Here is a 15288-nt window from a genome sequence, read left to right as displayed (position 1 = left end):
ATTGATGTGGCGTGGGAAGCGGCGCTTGCATCGGAGGGAAAGTTCAGGAGAAGCGGGTGTGGTTGTTCGGTGATCTAGGGCAGTCAGGAGCTGGAGTGGCAGCGGTTTGGTCGCCCGCAAAGCCCCACCACCCCACCTTTTCTCCGTTTTGGGGGAAAAGTGTGCCCAAACCGTCGAGCAGACCAATACAGAACCATGTTGGATGACGGAACACGTCCAGATCGCACGGTTCGAGCAACACGCAAACACATAATCTTCATATTTGATGCTTTCATAATCATGGGACCCACTCATCAATGTGACATCTTTTTTTCTCAACCTCACTGCCATCCCATGTGAGGTGGTGGGTACCGCATCACCTCAATTTATTTTTTCACGTCGCAAGCAATTACGTGCATCTGCCGTATGAAGTGCGCTCTTGCAAGCTTGTACCGAATTTTGGACTTGTTGACCATTTGCTTAATAATATGATTACATGCATCATTTTAATGCGGAGGCCAAGGGTGATCCTCATTTTCCAAAAATAATGAAGTGCTCTCTAAAGGCAACACTGAGACATCATACATGGCAACTCAGAGACTAGATATGGAGGACCCTTTATTATTACCACATATGCCCGTGCGTTGCAACGGGAGAAATAACAAAACTATATTCAAATTTTATGATGATTGTATCCACAAAACACGTTTAGTTCATGCAAACTTTGATTTTAACCAAGATCCATGGGAACATCACTAAAACATTTTTAGTGTGGTACTAATGATACACATCTAATTAATTGTTCTTGTCTTGTCAAGCATCTCATCAAAATCACAAAAAAAAATCTTTTTCTCGCAAAAAAATCTTTTAAACTTTGTAATCATTTATTAACAAAAAACATAATATTTTCTTTACCATCACAACAACCATTTGTTCCAACCTTAGTCCTTGTTGTGTGCCTCAACTTACCTAGACAAAAAACGACAAACATAATTCAGCACATACATCAGCCACGTACAAGCAAAACACATTTAGTACATATGCATCTCTGCTTCTCCAATTCAGCACGCTTCACACAAAGCAACACCAGTAATGCATAAGGCACATCACATATGCAATTCCGATTCAGTATTCAGTTATTCATCACTGTGCGGATTCTGCAGCAAGCTAGACAGGATGGGGAGTGCTATTTGGAGGCATCCCCATGTATCTACAGAGGCAATTTATATTTGGGGAGACAACGCTAAGTAGTTGACGCCGCCGTCGGGGTGGACGCCGAGGCTATGGAGAGGAGCAGCACATGGGTGACAGCTTAGGGCATCTCCAGCCGTTGTGCCCCTTAGGAGGCGTTTTTTCGGCTTCCTGGGGAGGCCCCGGCGCTAACTTTGCGTCTGGGTGCAAAAAATTTCCAGTCATTGTGCCCTTCAGGTTGTGTTTTTTTTTTCGCTTTGTCATTACAACAAATATGTTGTGGGCACTGCCGGACCACGCCAGCTCGAGCTCGTTGGCGACGACCCCAGCCGACCGGGCGACTTTCTCGGCCGCGTCTTCGTCTTCCGCCGCCGGCGACGGGCTGCTCGAGCTCGGCGCGCCCTCCGGTGCCGCCGCCGACGTCCTCCCCGCGTCGTGCAGACTGCGTGCTCTTCACGGGCCACGCCGCACGGCTGCATCGTGGCGCACGCACGGCGCCCAGCAGCCGCGCCTCCAGCTCCGCCAGCATCACACGCACCCGGGCGTCGTCCTGCTCCCTCAGCACGGCCACGAGGCGCGCGGCGAGCTCGTGGTCAGCCCACGCCTGAATCACCGCCGCGACGGCCCCGGCCGCGCGCGCGCTCCCCTGCCTCGCCTTGCACCGTAGCGCCCGCAGTCCCCCAACCACCCCGCCTCCGGCCGCCTCCTCGGAGGCGCACCAGGAGAGGGCCCTGACTGTGGCGAGCAGGCGGCAGAGCGGGTGCAGCTCGGGGTAGCCGGCAAGCAGGTCGTGGGTGGCGGCCTCGAGCGCGAGGAGCGCGCCGGCCTCGAGCGCGAGGAGCGCGCCGGCCTCGAGCGCGAGGAGTGCCAGGCCGCGAGGAGCGCCCGCGGCGGCCTCGAGCGCGAGAAGTGCCCGGCCTTGACAGTCCGCGCGGCGTCGCACAGCGCTCGCAGCACCTTCAGGAAGCCGTTGTCCCGCTCCTCCTCCTCCGGCCAAGCTCCGCCACGGCCGCGCGAGCGCGAGGCCCGCCACGAACGGCCGCGCGAGCCCCTCCCCGCTCCGGCTGTGTGTGGTAGGTGGTGGGCCGATGCATGCGAGGAGAGAGGAGAAAGAAAATAGAGAAAGGAGAGGAGAGGAAAGAGAGAGGGGCTGACAAATGGGCCGATGCATGCGAAATAAATCGCCGGCGCCCTCAGCTGCACCCCAGCTTTGTGAGTTTGGGTCGGGACTGCCGGTCGTAACTTTGATGAAATCCGGCGCTTTTTGAGCTTCTCGGGGCATGACTGGGAGAAAAAGCACGCGCCGGCGATGAAAAAGGCCTCCTCGGGGGGTTCTTGGGGGGCCTAGTGGAGATGCCCTTAGGAGACGGCTCGATGGACAGGCTAGCAGCACTCGCCTACCCTACCAGTCACTGACCTCGCTGCTGATTCTAGCTGTCGCTTGCGAGCCCACGCCACCCCGCCACCTCACCCTGCACCACTCCCTCTGTGGCTCCGCCCATTGTGCGGCCCGACCTCCTGTCCGACCAGTCGCGGAGGTCTCCAACTCATGCAGGAGTAGCCCAGTAGGGCTCTCGCTTGCCTCTCGTCGGTGTCGCCCAAGACGCCGTTGGGTTGAGCGGAGAGTGAGCTCCCGTCACCCAGCCGCTAGGATGCGCTGGAGGAGAGTGTCATCCCGTCTCCTAGCCGGTACGCATTGTTGCAGGGCCGCCTAGGACCGGGGGGCATAGGAACAACCACCGAGCATGCAGAAAATCAATGGGACCTCGAGGGGATTAGCCGATTATTTTCCTTTATTTATAGCTTCTGGTACTCATGTAACTGGTTTCAGATATGTATAGATTCTACATGGACACTCATGGACGAACAGACTGGGAGGCTAGGTATACAGAGCATAAACCAGTTGCGTAACGTGAAAACCAGGCCCAACACAACCCAGTATGAGACGTACGATTGTACTTCCTTCGTCCGAAAATACTTGTCATCAAAATGAATAGAAAGGGATGTATTTAAAACCAAAATACGTCTAGATACATCTTCTTTTATTCATTTTGATAAAAAGTATTTCCGGACGGAGGGAGTATAAAAAAAAAGAACCAACGACATTGAAGGCAACATAATAACGTATTAAAATGGACTAAAATCAGGGACCAAACCAAGAATACCTATTCTCTTTAATAGTAGGTATAGATGGTGATCCATAATGGCGCTATAGTATATTCTTTTTATTTTGGCTAAAATTATCATAATAATGCTTATTATGGCTATCAGGCTGATATAACAACTCTGCTAGAGCTGCTCTAATATATGCTTTGGCCATCAGTGGCAGGGATGAGGTAGATGAATAGGGGATAATAGAAGATAGTGTTAGAGGGAAACATCAATTGACACGTATTTACGAACAATGACAATGGGCATGAACGAAGAAAGTATGTCTCATGTAAGGCCCGTCCAGTGAGAGAGGGATTGCAGCACCCGAGCTCCACTGCTCTCTGTATTTAAACATTTTGGAATTTATGTTTTTGAAGTTTCAGAAAAATGTGAATTTTTTCCGGAGTTACGTATACACATTCCGAATACCCATGGCAAGTTTCGGTAGAAATCTCGTTTTGTTTTGGGCTATAGTAATAAAAAAACAAAATTCTGATAGCATGTACGAGAAAATGGATGCCATTTATGTCAAAAATTTCTCCTTTTTGTATTTCTTAAAATACAAAGTATTTCTTTTTCAGCTTTTTACCGAGCCTTAGGAATGTGTGTATATATTCACGTATTTGATTTAAGAATTTTTTTTAGCAACGGAAGTGTGTTTTCCAAAAATTTCAAATACCAAGAGCAATAAAGCCCGGTAGCTGCAGGCACTTTTCGCCGCCCAGTGTCCTTCATGAAGTAAAGTATACATTGTTCTTTGTCTAGCTTGTGAGATAGGATAGGTTCTCTTTATGGGAGAGAATGGTTTGCCGGAAACAATTATTCTTCTGTCTTACTTCCTTCGTCCGAAAATATTTGTCGGAGAAATATCGAAGAAATGAATAAAAATGAATATATCTAGAACTAAAATACATCTAGATACATCCGTTTCTCCGACGGGTGGAGGAAGTATTATTCTTTCCGGGAAATTAATCCTCCACTATGCCCTTATAATTTACCTTGTGTCCATTTATATTATGAAGAACATTGTAACCAACATCACTTAAGCACATTTGTTTCCTTTTTAATGGATCCACGATTGTTGATGGTGGTTTTTCATAGGTTTTTTCTTTTGGTCAACAAAATCTAGAGTGGTAAACATTTCCTCAGAGCATCTGCAGTCGGAGTTGGCATCCAGACCCTCAAACGCCCGTGGATGCGCCCAACGCGTCCGCGTGCAGTGACTGGTCACAGCTCAAATTTACTCCATTGCATTTGGATACCTCATATTTGAAACCTTAAATCCATACAAAAGCATGCAAAAGGAAATCATACGGAGATCAACATATACTACTCTATACCTCATGGGAGATGTTCACTGTCTCCATGCCCGGCTCCGGGTACATGGGTGACAGTTGCAACTCTGGCTCTTGTGGCTCTTCCGGCTGCTCCGCGTCGGCCTCCACCTCCATCTCGGTGTCGAGTTCGACGAAAAGCGAGTTGATCGCCGCCCGTTCCTGCCGGATGAACTATCGATTGGCCTCCACACTGGATGGACTCCAGGATAGCCTGCTGCTTTGCCATCTCGACCGCTTGGGCGACCGCGAACTCCCCTCCGTGTCCTCCATGTTGAAGCCTAGAGCCGGCGCCAGCTCCTCCTCAGGCTGCTCCGCCTTGTCCTCCTCTGGATCTGCCATCTTCATCGGAGCTGGATGCTGCTCCTCCTCCTCCGTCTCCTGCAAGTCCGGAGGCAGGCCGGCAGCGATGCGGGCATTGCGCCTTGCCCGGATCTCCTCCTCAACCCGGACCCGGCGCTTCGGCGTGAGCATAGCATATGTGGTCTTCTTTTGCCGAGTCATGGCATAGCCGGAGGGCGTGGGAAGAGCAGTAGAGTGAGATAGATGGATGGGCTCAGGCTGGCAGCGCGGAGAGGGAGGAGGTGGATGTGGCTAGGGTTGGGGGATGCCAGCCGGCTTAAGTAGCCGGATTTGGCCTCGGGCGGCGAGCCGGAGCGGCCCCACCGGAGAAGGCGTACATCGGGTCCGTGCGATTCTTTGTGGGACCCCATCGCCAATCCGACGTGGTGCCTGGGCGCCCTATATCCGTCTCAGATTTGGGTTGGATATGAGGGGTGCCGATCAGCCGGGACGTTTGAGGTCCGTTTGAGGAGCCCGTCTGGATCACTTTTTTATGACCGGTCACTGACCGAGCCGTCCGCCCCAGCGTTTGAGGTGGGTTTTGAGACGCCTGGCTATAGATGCTCTAACAGCCATGCGAGACATGATATGTGGGAAGTGGAATGGTTTGATCAACAAATTTGGTTGTCTACATGTGCCATCTTCTCCTTAGGAGACCAAGGCCATGCCGGAGCAACTTGCATGTTTCCAACAAAAAATGAAGAGAGGTGGGGTAAAACCCAAGGCATCTGCCTCTATTCCTCATTTCTTGTACTGAACCGACAGATGTATCACATGAAAATAGTTAGATAGAAGAGACGTGGAGTTTCTCAGCCCGAACTCAAATAAGCTCGGGTGAACAGTAAAATCGGTTTTCTAGAAAAAGAATCAAAAAATTCTAAACCTTTTTTGACAAATATTGACAAATGTTCTAAGAGGTTGCAAAATTTAATTACGGAATCACATTCCTGAAAGGTGTGAATAAAAAAATCGATACTCTAAAAATGCTACTTTCGAAAGCATTTTGGAGCACTGATTTTTTCTTGTCAAGACTTCGACAAATGTGATTTTTTTTTAAAAAATATTGTTCACCCAAGCTGAGGTCATTTGAGCACGGGCTGAGAAGATGACTTTCCAAAAAGAAGAAGGTAAATAATGATCATTAGGATCCACATGCTTTCTCCCGGTCACCAGACGAGGTTGCATTGGTTCTGGTTCCTTGGTGCAGAATCAGACTTGGCAAACATGTGGCACTGTATAGAAACTGAATCAGGTGAACCAACCTGTGGTTGGATGGTTAGAGGGACTGTGGTATCCCCAGCCCATCAGGGTTCAAATCATGGTGCTCGCATTATTCCTGGATTTATTTCAGGATTTTCGGCGATGCACATTAAGTGGGAGGAGACGTTCCCGTCAATGACGAGGCGCCTACGGTGACTTCGTAAATCTCAAGATGATATGCCGACTCAGTCTTTCGGAGGTGCTCATAGGAATAGGGTGTGCGTGTGTGCGTTCACAGGGATGAGTGTATGCGTGTGTATATAAGCGCTTGTGTCTGTACTGATGTTCAGAAAAAAAAACTGAATCAGGTCCGACAAAAAAACCCAGTATTCTCGCCTTGTTTTTTCTTTCACATGCAAAGATCATTTAGCAAAAATCGGTAAGATGAAAAACTCTAAAAAGGGTGCGTAAGCTAGGAATTAAATCCAGACCTTGAGCCACAGGACACCAAAGGCCCAATAACAATTAAATCCAAAATTATGTGAATTCAATTGATATGGGGTCATTTTGTTAAAAAAGGATTAGCTTAAATATTCAGTTATTTCGTTGCGAGTGAACAAATTGAGGCCGATGATCCGGCTAGTGAAAACCTGAAAACCGGCAACCTCATCCGCTCTGTTGCTGTTTTTTTCTAATTTGCCACATGCGTCAATTTGGCTGTTAAAAGCCATCAAACTACTGGAACAAAACTGGATACCCTAAGAGCAACTATAGCAGAACTGGTAGAGTTCCATTTCTTGAAAATGAATAATATTAGGAGAAGCCTCTCTTCAAAAAAAATTCAAAATTAGGAGAAGGTTTCCATTTCTTGAAAAATAACTGGTTACACAACAAAACTGGATATGCCCTAATGATGGCCTTAGTAAACACGGTCCAACTATTATGCTTTGTCACTTGTCACATTATATGTCTAACCACAAGTCAAGTAGTAGTCAACCTTCAGGATCCAGCTGGCCATTCGCGAGAACTACTGGCTAGCGTTTTCTTTTTTTTTTCTGAACCAACTGGCTAGCGTATTCACTCATCTATTTATAGCCCTGGAAAAGCACCATCGTGCTAGGAACTCAGGACAGGAGCACACATCCACACCTACCGGTTAACCTGCGATGGTGAAGCTGGGGTGTTCTCGGTTTCTTCTTTCTTGCCATGTTCTTCTCTGCCTTTCGGCGATTTGGGTCCTGGCCATGGCGGATGTACCGGCAGGCCAGCGTCCCGGCTGCCCGGCCAAGTGCGGGGACGTCGACATCCCGTTCCCGTTCGGCATCGGCGACAAGTGCGCTTTGCACAGCGGCTTTAACCTCAGCTGCACGAACACGTCTGTGGATGGCGTCAAGAAGCCTCTTAAGGGGAATTTCGAGGTGACTAAGATCATTTTGCCTGAGGCCAAGGTCCGAATGAATACCAGGGCGATCTCGTCGCAGTGCTATGACCCAGCCGCTAGAAGTATGAACTACATTAACTTTGGGCTGAACCTCACCGATTCACCTTTCTGGATATCCGAGGTGGATAACAAGATTATCGTCATCGGGTGCAATACTCTCGCTTATATGACAAGCTCTACTGTAAGTAATTTCGGCATTTTTATTAGAGTTAATTTCATTTTTTTTACCTTAAATTTTCTGTTTATGACATATATTATCACATTTTTTAGCGAAAATTCTTAATTCATACCTCTTTTTTTCCCGTATACAATTTATACCCCATTTAAACAAATTTGTGCTACATTTTACACCACTTAGTGTTTTCCCCGATTTTGATATTGGACGTGCCATGTCCCTGGTCCTTTTTTTAAACATTCGCCACATCCACGGTCTTTTTTTGTACTTTGTCGTCTGATTTTCCTTTTAACAGTAGGGAACCAAACCAGACTATGTCTCCGAAGTTTCAGACGTCCGTTTTGGGTGCCTACGCGTTCTGATTTGGCCTACTCATGATAGGCCTGAATGCCGTGAACTGCTATGCTTCGTTTTATAAAAATGGAGCGAGGGAGAAACCCCTTTTCATTTAAAAAAAAAGAACCGAACCAGATCCAAGTTGAACCGAACTGGCGCCCGCATACAGTAGCTCTCCGGCCAACACCAAGCCCCCAATCCCCTCCTGCCGCAGCCCGCGCCGACACTGACCTATTCCGGCGCAATGGCCACCACCGGAGAGCGGCGCCTCCTGGCCAGGCTGCTGCTCCCGGCCTGGTGATCTCGGCACACTGCATGGACGGGGGACACCACGACCCCCGGCTGTAGCGCGCCGCCGGAAGCATAAGATCCACTCACCGAGTAATGCTACACGCTCGGAGTCGTTATTACGGAATCAACGGATTATTAATAGGTGGCAGTTTTTGATTGGAGACTAGGAGCGAGGCGGGCTCATCCCCATAAAAATCAGGGGCGGAGACTAATTAGTATTAAGATGCCCGTGAGATGGTGCGTCTAGGATTATTGTCCACTGGCCGATCAAGACGTCGGAGGTGGTCACGCGCACGTACACGTACGAACTTGGCTTGTCAAGCAGGTGGTTGAAGGATTCTTCACGAGGCCAGCTAGGAACACGGCAATGCTAGACGTACGGAGGCTTTACAGGACTTTTACAGGCAATGCTGAGGTGGGCTGGTTTAATTGGTAATTAGATGAGGCGGGCCCCATCCTGAAACTCAGGGGGGAGGAGATTAGTGAGGGAGGAGGGTTGGTCTGTAAATCCTTGTAAAACAAATCCGTACGTGTAGCATTTTTGCTAGGAACATATACACAGTTATTTCCTCCCTAATTTAATATAAGACGTGTATTTTCATTAATCAACAATGAATAGATTAACAAGGCTTTTTTTCTTCAAATAGTTTTTTTAGATGCTACAAATAGATGTTTTCCTTACAATAAAAAACACGTAATTCCTTGATTTAATTGTTGGTTTGTTTAAATACATCTCATATAGGGTTTCCGTGCAGTATGTAATAGGTTGCCGTTCAACATGCAAGAACGTCACCCTCGAGAACGGCAAATGCTCTGGTGCTGGCTGCTGCCAAGCCGATGTCCCAAAAGGCATACAGTATTATCATGGCTATTTCAACGAAAACTACAACACTTCTACCTGGCCAGACAACCCTTGCAGCTACGTGACATTGATGGAAAAGGCAGCTTTCAGTTTCAACACCAGCTATGTGAGATCAAATTCTTCAGTGTTCGATGAGACATCCAATGGGGTAGTTCCAATTGTCCTGGACTGGAAAATAGATGCTCACGCTTGCGAGGAAGCTAAGAACACGAGTTCTTACGCATGTGTTAGCAGCAACAGTGTGTGTGTGAATGCCACCACCATCGAGCCAGGTTACCTCTGCAATTGCTCCGATGGGTACAGAGGTAACCCATACATCACGGACGGATGCCAAGGTGACTTCCCTTTTGCTGCCTTGTACATTTGACATGAGCTCTCTCGTAGTACTACCTTAATTAGTTCATGAGTCACCTGTGTATGCACAACTTGGCAACTTGAATTGAAACTAATTGTTCTGTATCAGATATTAATGAGTGCCTTGAAAATGCTAATGCTTGTGGCAATGGGATCTGTGAGAACACGCCGGGGAATCACACCTGCTCATGCAACCCAGGAAGTTCCATGGTGAATGATGTTTGCGTTGAAAAGCCTTCCCGTTTTCCGGTGATGCCTGTTGTAGGTGAGTTCTACTCTTTGGTGAGCACTATAAAAACACACAGCGGTACGGAAGCTTAAGAACTTACTTTGTATGCTATATATAGTACTCCCTCCGTCCCATAATGAGGGAGTAGTAATATATAGAACAGAATAACTCCAACACGATAGACCAGTATTATGTTGTTTAACAACAAGTAGTGTTTGACAAATTTTATCTTGGCAGCAGTGTATTTTTCTCTCTTCAAACAAATTACTTTTATGGTTGTGTGCATCATAATGAATTAATGGTGCAGAGGCCGGGGGCTCAACCTCCTTTTCGAAAGAAGAAAAAAAGCAGATTACTTTTAAGTTTCCACTGGTCAACTAATTACATTAATATTGAATGAATGTCTCATACCTCTATGTGGATGGATAATCATGCAGGTGCAAGTGTTGGAGTAGTCGTCTTTGTGGTTGCTTTAGCATGTGCATGCATGATCCAAGAGAGAAGAAAGCTACAGAAAATGAAACGAGACTACTTTCGGCAGCACGGTGGTCTAATATTATTTGATGAGATGAGGTCAAAGCAAGGTATTGCATTCAAAATCTTCACGGAAGAAGAACTGCAGCAAGCCACGAACAGGTTTAGTGAGCAACAAGTACTTGGTCAAGGGGGCTATGGAACCGTGTACAAGGGGATTCTTAAGGGCGACGTGGAAGTAGCGGTGAAGAGATGCAAGACCATTGACGAGCAACAAAAAAAAGAATTTGGTAAAGAGATGCTAATCTTGTCCCAGGTCAACCATAGAAACATTGTGAAGCTCCTCGGGTGTTGCCTCGAAGTGGAAGTCCCCATGCTGGTCTACGAGTTCGTCCCAAACGGCACCCTCTTCCAGCTTATACACGGTAACCATGGCATGCGTATCTCCCTGGCTACTCGCTTGGGGATCGCCCACGAGTCCGCCGACGCGATTGCCTACCTCCACTCATCGGCTTCGACGCCGATCCTCCACGGCGATATCAAGTCCCCCAACATTCTTCTTGACATGGACCACCAAGCTAAAGTTTCTGACTTTGGCGCCTCCATCCTGGCACCAACTGATAAGTCACAATTCATCACACTGGTACATGGAACATGCGGGTACCTTGACCCGGAGTACATGCAAACCAACCTGCTAACGGACAAGAGCGACGTGTACAGCTTTGGGGTTGTTTTGTTGGAGCTACTCACGGCCAAATTGCCATTTAATTTTAATCCGGATGTCCCTGCCCACGAGAAGAGCCTATCAATGATGTTTATGTATGCCATGAAGGAGAATAAGCTCGATCAAATCTTGGATGTTGAGATCAAGGATGGGGATAACACAGAGATTATTGAAGAGATCGCGGAGCTAGCGATGCGATGCTTAGAGATGTGTGGTGACAATAGGCCATCGATGAAGGAAGTTGCGGAGAAGCTTGATAGTCTGAGGAAGGTGATGCAACATCCATGGGTACAGCGGAACCCTGAAGAGATGGAATGCCTACTTGGAGAGCCCTCATCGATGGCCAGCTCGGCAATAACCAGTGCCGAATATTTCAGCATCGAGAAGAAAGCTGTTAATGATCTGCAGTCAGGTCGTTAAGTAATCATACCATCGCTTTGCTTTGTTTATTTTGTATTCGAAAGCAAGAAATCAGTAGCATCAAAAATAGAATAAACAGACAATTGTTATAGCTACCTTTATGTTATTGTTCATTTTGCCAATTATACATGTGCAAATTTCGGTGTTTATATGGTTATGTATCTTCTGAAAAATGCAGATGTATGTGAGTTATTATTTCGTCAATTTTGCATAGTTCGCTTTTCAAATGTGATTTAGCGTGGTAAATGCTTGACGCATCCTCTAAATCTTTGTATTTTATTTTACTTTATATTTTTTTGCGGGTAAAATCTTTGTATTTTATGATCAGTCTTCCGCAACAACAACAAAAAAGCTATGATCAGTCAAAGAGTATGGTATCGTACATAACCCAATTCAGGCTACTGGACATCTACATGAGCTTTTTTTTCTTTTTGTGGGGAAGACACAGGCGCGGCTATATCTCGCTTCTAGCAAGACAAACCGTCCACTTGCCTGGAACGACATGGTAATAGGCCGGCACAGTGGCCTGTTCGCTCGATCGTTTTTCATTCGTTCACTTGATTTCGTTTTTTCTTTTCTCTTTTTTTTTTACTTGTTTACATTTTCTAAAAATATAAATGTACACATATTTTAATTTTTTTACTGAAATTTGAAAAAAAATGTTGATAGCTTTTGAAAAAAATGTTTCAACACTTATTTGAAAAACATGTTTAACTAATATCCAAGCAACACTGTTCAAAAACATGTGTTTTGAACAAAAGTTAATCATAAATATGGAAAATGTGAAACTTATACAAGATAAATGTCTCAGTTGTATATGAAAAATGTACAAATGCGTATGGCACAAAGAAGACATCGAAACATGTATTTAAAAAGAGTTAATCATTGTTTTAGAAAAAAAATAAACATGTATAAAAATGTACTTGATGTATATAGAAATTGTAAACATCAAGACATGCATTTAAAAATGTTAATCAGGTATTTTTAAAATGTTGAACATGTATAAAAATAATGTCTCATATGAATGCGAAAAATGTACAAGGTTTATGAGAAAAAAATAGACATTAGCATATATAATAAAAGAATAGACATAAAAATATAAGTTTTCAAATATTTTAACGATGTATAGGGAAAATGTTAAACTTGCATATAAAAATGTTCATGATGTATACGAAAAATGTTGAATGTGTACAGTAAGAACCATGCATTGAACAAAAAAAGAAACCGATAAAAATCGACAAAAAGCACAGGAATACGAAGAAAACAAATAAAAACCAAAAAAATATAACCCAAAGAAAACCAATGCAAATTTTTTAAATGTGTATAGAAAAAATGTTGACTATGTATAGGAAAAATATTAATCTTTTATTTGAAATATTTTAATCAAGCATTTGAAAATGTTAATGTCTGTAGAAAAAATGTTGACCATGTATTAAAAAATGGCAATCTTAAATTTTAAAAATGTAAAAAGAAAAAATTTACCTTTTTATTGAAAAAATGTTTAACTTGTTTAAAAAAATATTAAACATGTATTAGAGAAATGTTCTTGATGTATACGAAAATTGTAGAATAAAAACCAATATAAACAAAGAATGTAAAAAAATCAATGAAACGCACAAAAGAAACAAAAGGAAACCAAGTAAAAAAGGAACATGAAAAACAAAATTGAAAAAACAAGTGCAAAAGAATGGAGAAAAATAAATACCAAAAAAGAAACAAAGAAAACAAAAGAAACCAGTGAAAAGTCATGAAAGAAACAAAACCCAAAATAAAAAAAGGAATGAGTATGAAAAGGAAAATCGAGGAAAACCATGAAAGAAACAAAGAAAACGTAACCATGTATTGAGAAAATGTTAAAAGTGTATATGAAAAGTGTGCCCGTTGCATACCCAAAATGTTGAATCTATACAGAAAAGAAACATGTGTTGAACAAAACAGAAACCCATGAAAATTGACAAAAGGCACAGGAAAGAGAAGAAAACCAATTAAAAGTTTAAAACCAAAAAGGAAATAAAAATCGAAAAATAACAATGCGAAAGAATGAACATGAGAAGGAACAAACGAAAATGAAGAAACCCAAAAATAGAAACAGGACAATGAGGAAAAACAAAGAAAGAAAGGCACAAAATAAAAAAACCAGTGAAAACCAAAAAAGAACGAAAGAAGAAGAAAAAAAGGAAAAAATCAGTAAAACCCATGAAAGAACCCAAGAAAACTAGTAAGAAACCACTAAAGAAACAAAATAAACGAAAAGTAAAAGAAAGAAAGAAAATGAAAAAATAAAAGAAAAATCAGACAACCAGTACGTCATCGAGTGAGCTGAGCTGAAGCTAGGGAAGCAAGCAAGCGACCTAAGCTAATGGGCCAGCTCGATATGCAGGCAAGACCCTAGCTCTACATCTCTGCAAGAACCCTAAGCAAGCAACAACACTAGACGACCTTGAATCGAGCTCGAATCACACCAATTAGCGGCGTTGTCGACAGCAGAACCGGCAGGCGACAAACGGAGCAGAGCAGAGGAGAGTGAGGAAGACAACTCACAATACTTCGAAGGGAAGACGCCGAACGGGCAGATGAGATGAGCGGAGGAGGCGCCTCCACACCGTCGGTTAACTCCGGCGGCGATGCCGTGGTGGCTGACGTCATCAACAGGTGATCGCCGCTGAGCTCCTGTTGGCCCCGATAGCATAGAACATGGGTGACAACGAAATGAAATGTGTGCGAGGAGACAAATTTAATTTAGGTGAGCTGTCCTGCGGGTTGAATAGGGAAAACAGTACGTTTTTTTTTGCATAAATGCATGAGCCAACCGGTCCGGCCACTTGGCCGCCACATGTCGCGTTGTGATAGGCTTAGGACTAAATTGTCATTTCTAATATAAGTTTGAGGGCCGCGGGGTGAAGGTTTCCAATTTTTGGACCAAATCATCATATTTTGTGCAAGTTTTAAGACTTGGGATGTTTTAACTCCTCCAGAAGGTAGGCAATGCCGCACAAAATCTCGGGGGCATGGATGGTCCAAACCGGAATTTGTGAAGCCATTTACACAGATCTTCAAAATAGTTGGAATTCATCACAATCACTACTAACACTTACGCGTTCATGTAGAAAAATTAGGTACTTGACTCTCAGTCTCTCACTCAGCAACGTCCGAGATGCCCGGGGCGATGCAGTAGTACGGCCGCGCCGCTGTGTCAAAAAGTCGATACTGCCTAGCGTGGCAGAATTGATAAATTTAACCTCAAAGTGAAAGTATTTCACAAACTAAACTGTTTTTAAAAATATTTCACACCGCCAATCTTTTTGTGCAGCTCCCAACAGTAAGGCGCTGCACCCTACTGTGCAACTCCTTACAGCTAGGCGCTGCACAGTGTAGTGCAACTTCTTACAGTTAGGCGCTGCACAATGTGGCGCCTGTGTGTTAGGCGCTGCACAGTAGAGCGTAGCGCCTTGATATTAGGCGCTGTACATTATGGGTCAGCTGGGTGAAATACTTTTAAACATAGTTTAGTTTGTGAAATAGTTTCGTCTTGAGATCAAATTTATGTCTTTTGCCGCCTAGCGTCAGGTTCAAACGTTTGGTGTGTTGACCTGGTGATATTCCCAGCCACAGACATCTGGAATCCTCGTGCCCTCTGAATCAGGCACTCTGTTGCAAGATGCCCGGAGCCACGCACACACACGGAGTGTCGCAATGTGACAGGCGGTACGTACGTATTCTGAGAAGCTCTCGCTGTAGTACTACGACTACGAACGAAGGATTCCACTCGTTTTGTCCGCCGTGAT

General features: G+C 44.9%; 1 protein-coding gene across 1 annotated transcript; it reads left to right on the top strand.

Moving 5' to 3' along the window:
* Positions 1–7338: 7338 nt before the first annotated feature.
* Positions 7339–11555, top strand: LOC123116322 (putative wall-associated receptor kinase-like 16). The gene is made up of 4 exons (XM_044537293.1): positions 7339–7819; positions 9196–9637; positions 9766–9921; positions 10323–11555. The coding sequence occupies exons 1-4, from the start codon at positions 7364–7366 to the stop codon at positions 11501–11503; spliced, it is 2235 nt and encodes a 744-aa protein (XP_044393228.1). The 5' UTR covers positions 7339–7363; the 3' UTR covers positions 11504–11555.
* Positions 11556–15288: the final 3733 nt, after the last annotated feature.

Source organism: Triticum aestivum, chromosome 5B, assembly GCF_018294505.1.
Source record: "Triticum aestivum cultivar Chinese Spring chromosome 5B, IWGSC CS RefSeq v2.1, whole genome shotgun sequence".
NCBI classification, from domain to species: Eukaryota; Viridiplantae; Streptophyta; class Magnoliopsida; order Poales; family Poaceae; genus Triticum; species Triticum aestivum.
The sequence above is the reverse complement of the archived record's forward strand: the minus strand, read 5'-3'. Positions and strand labels throughout refer to the sequence as shown.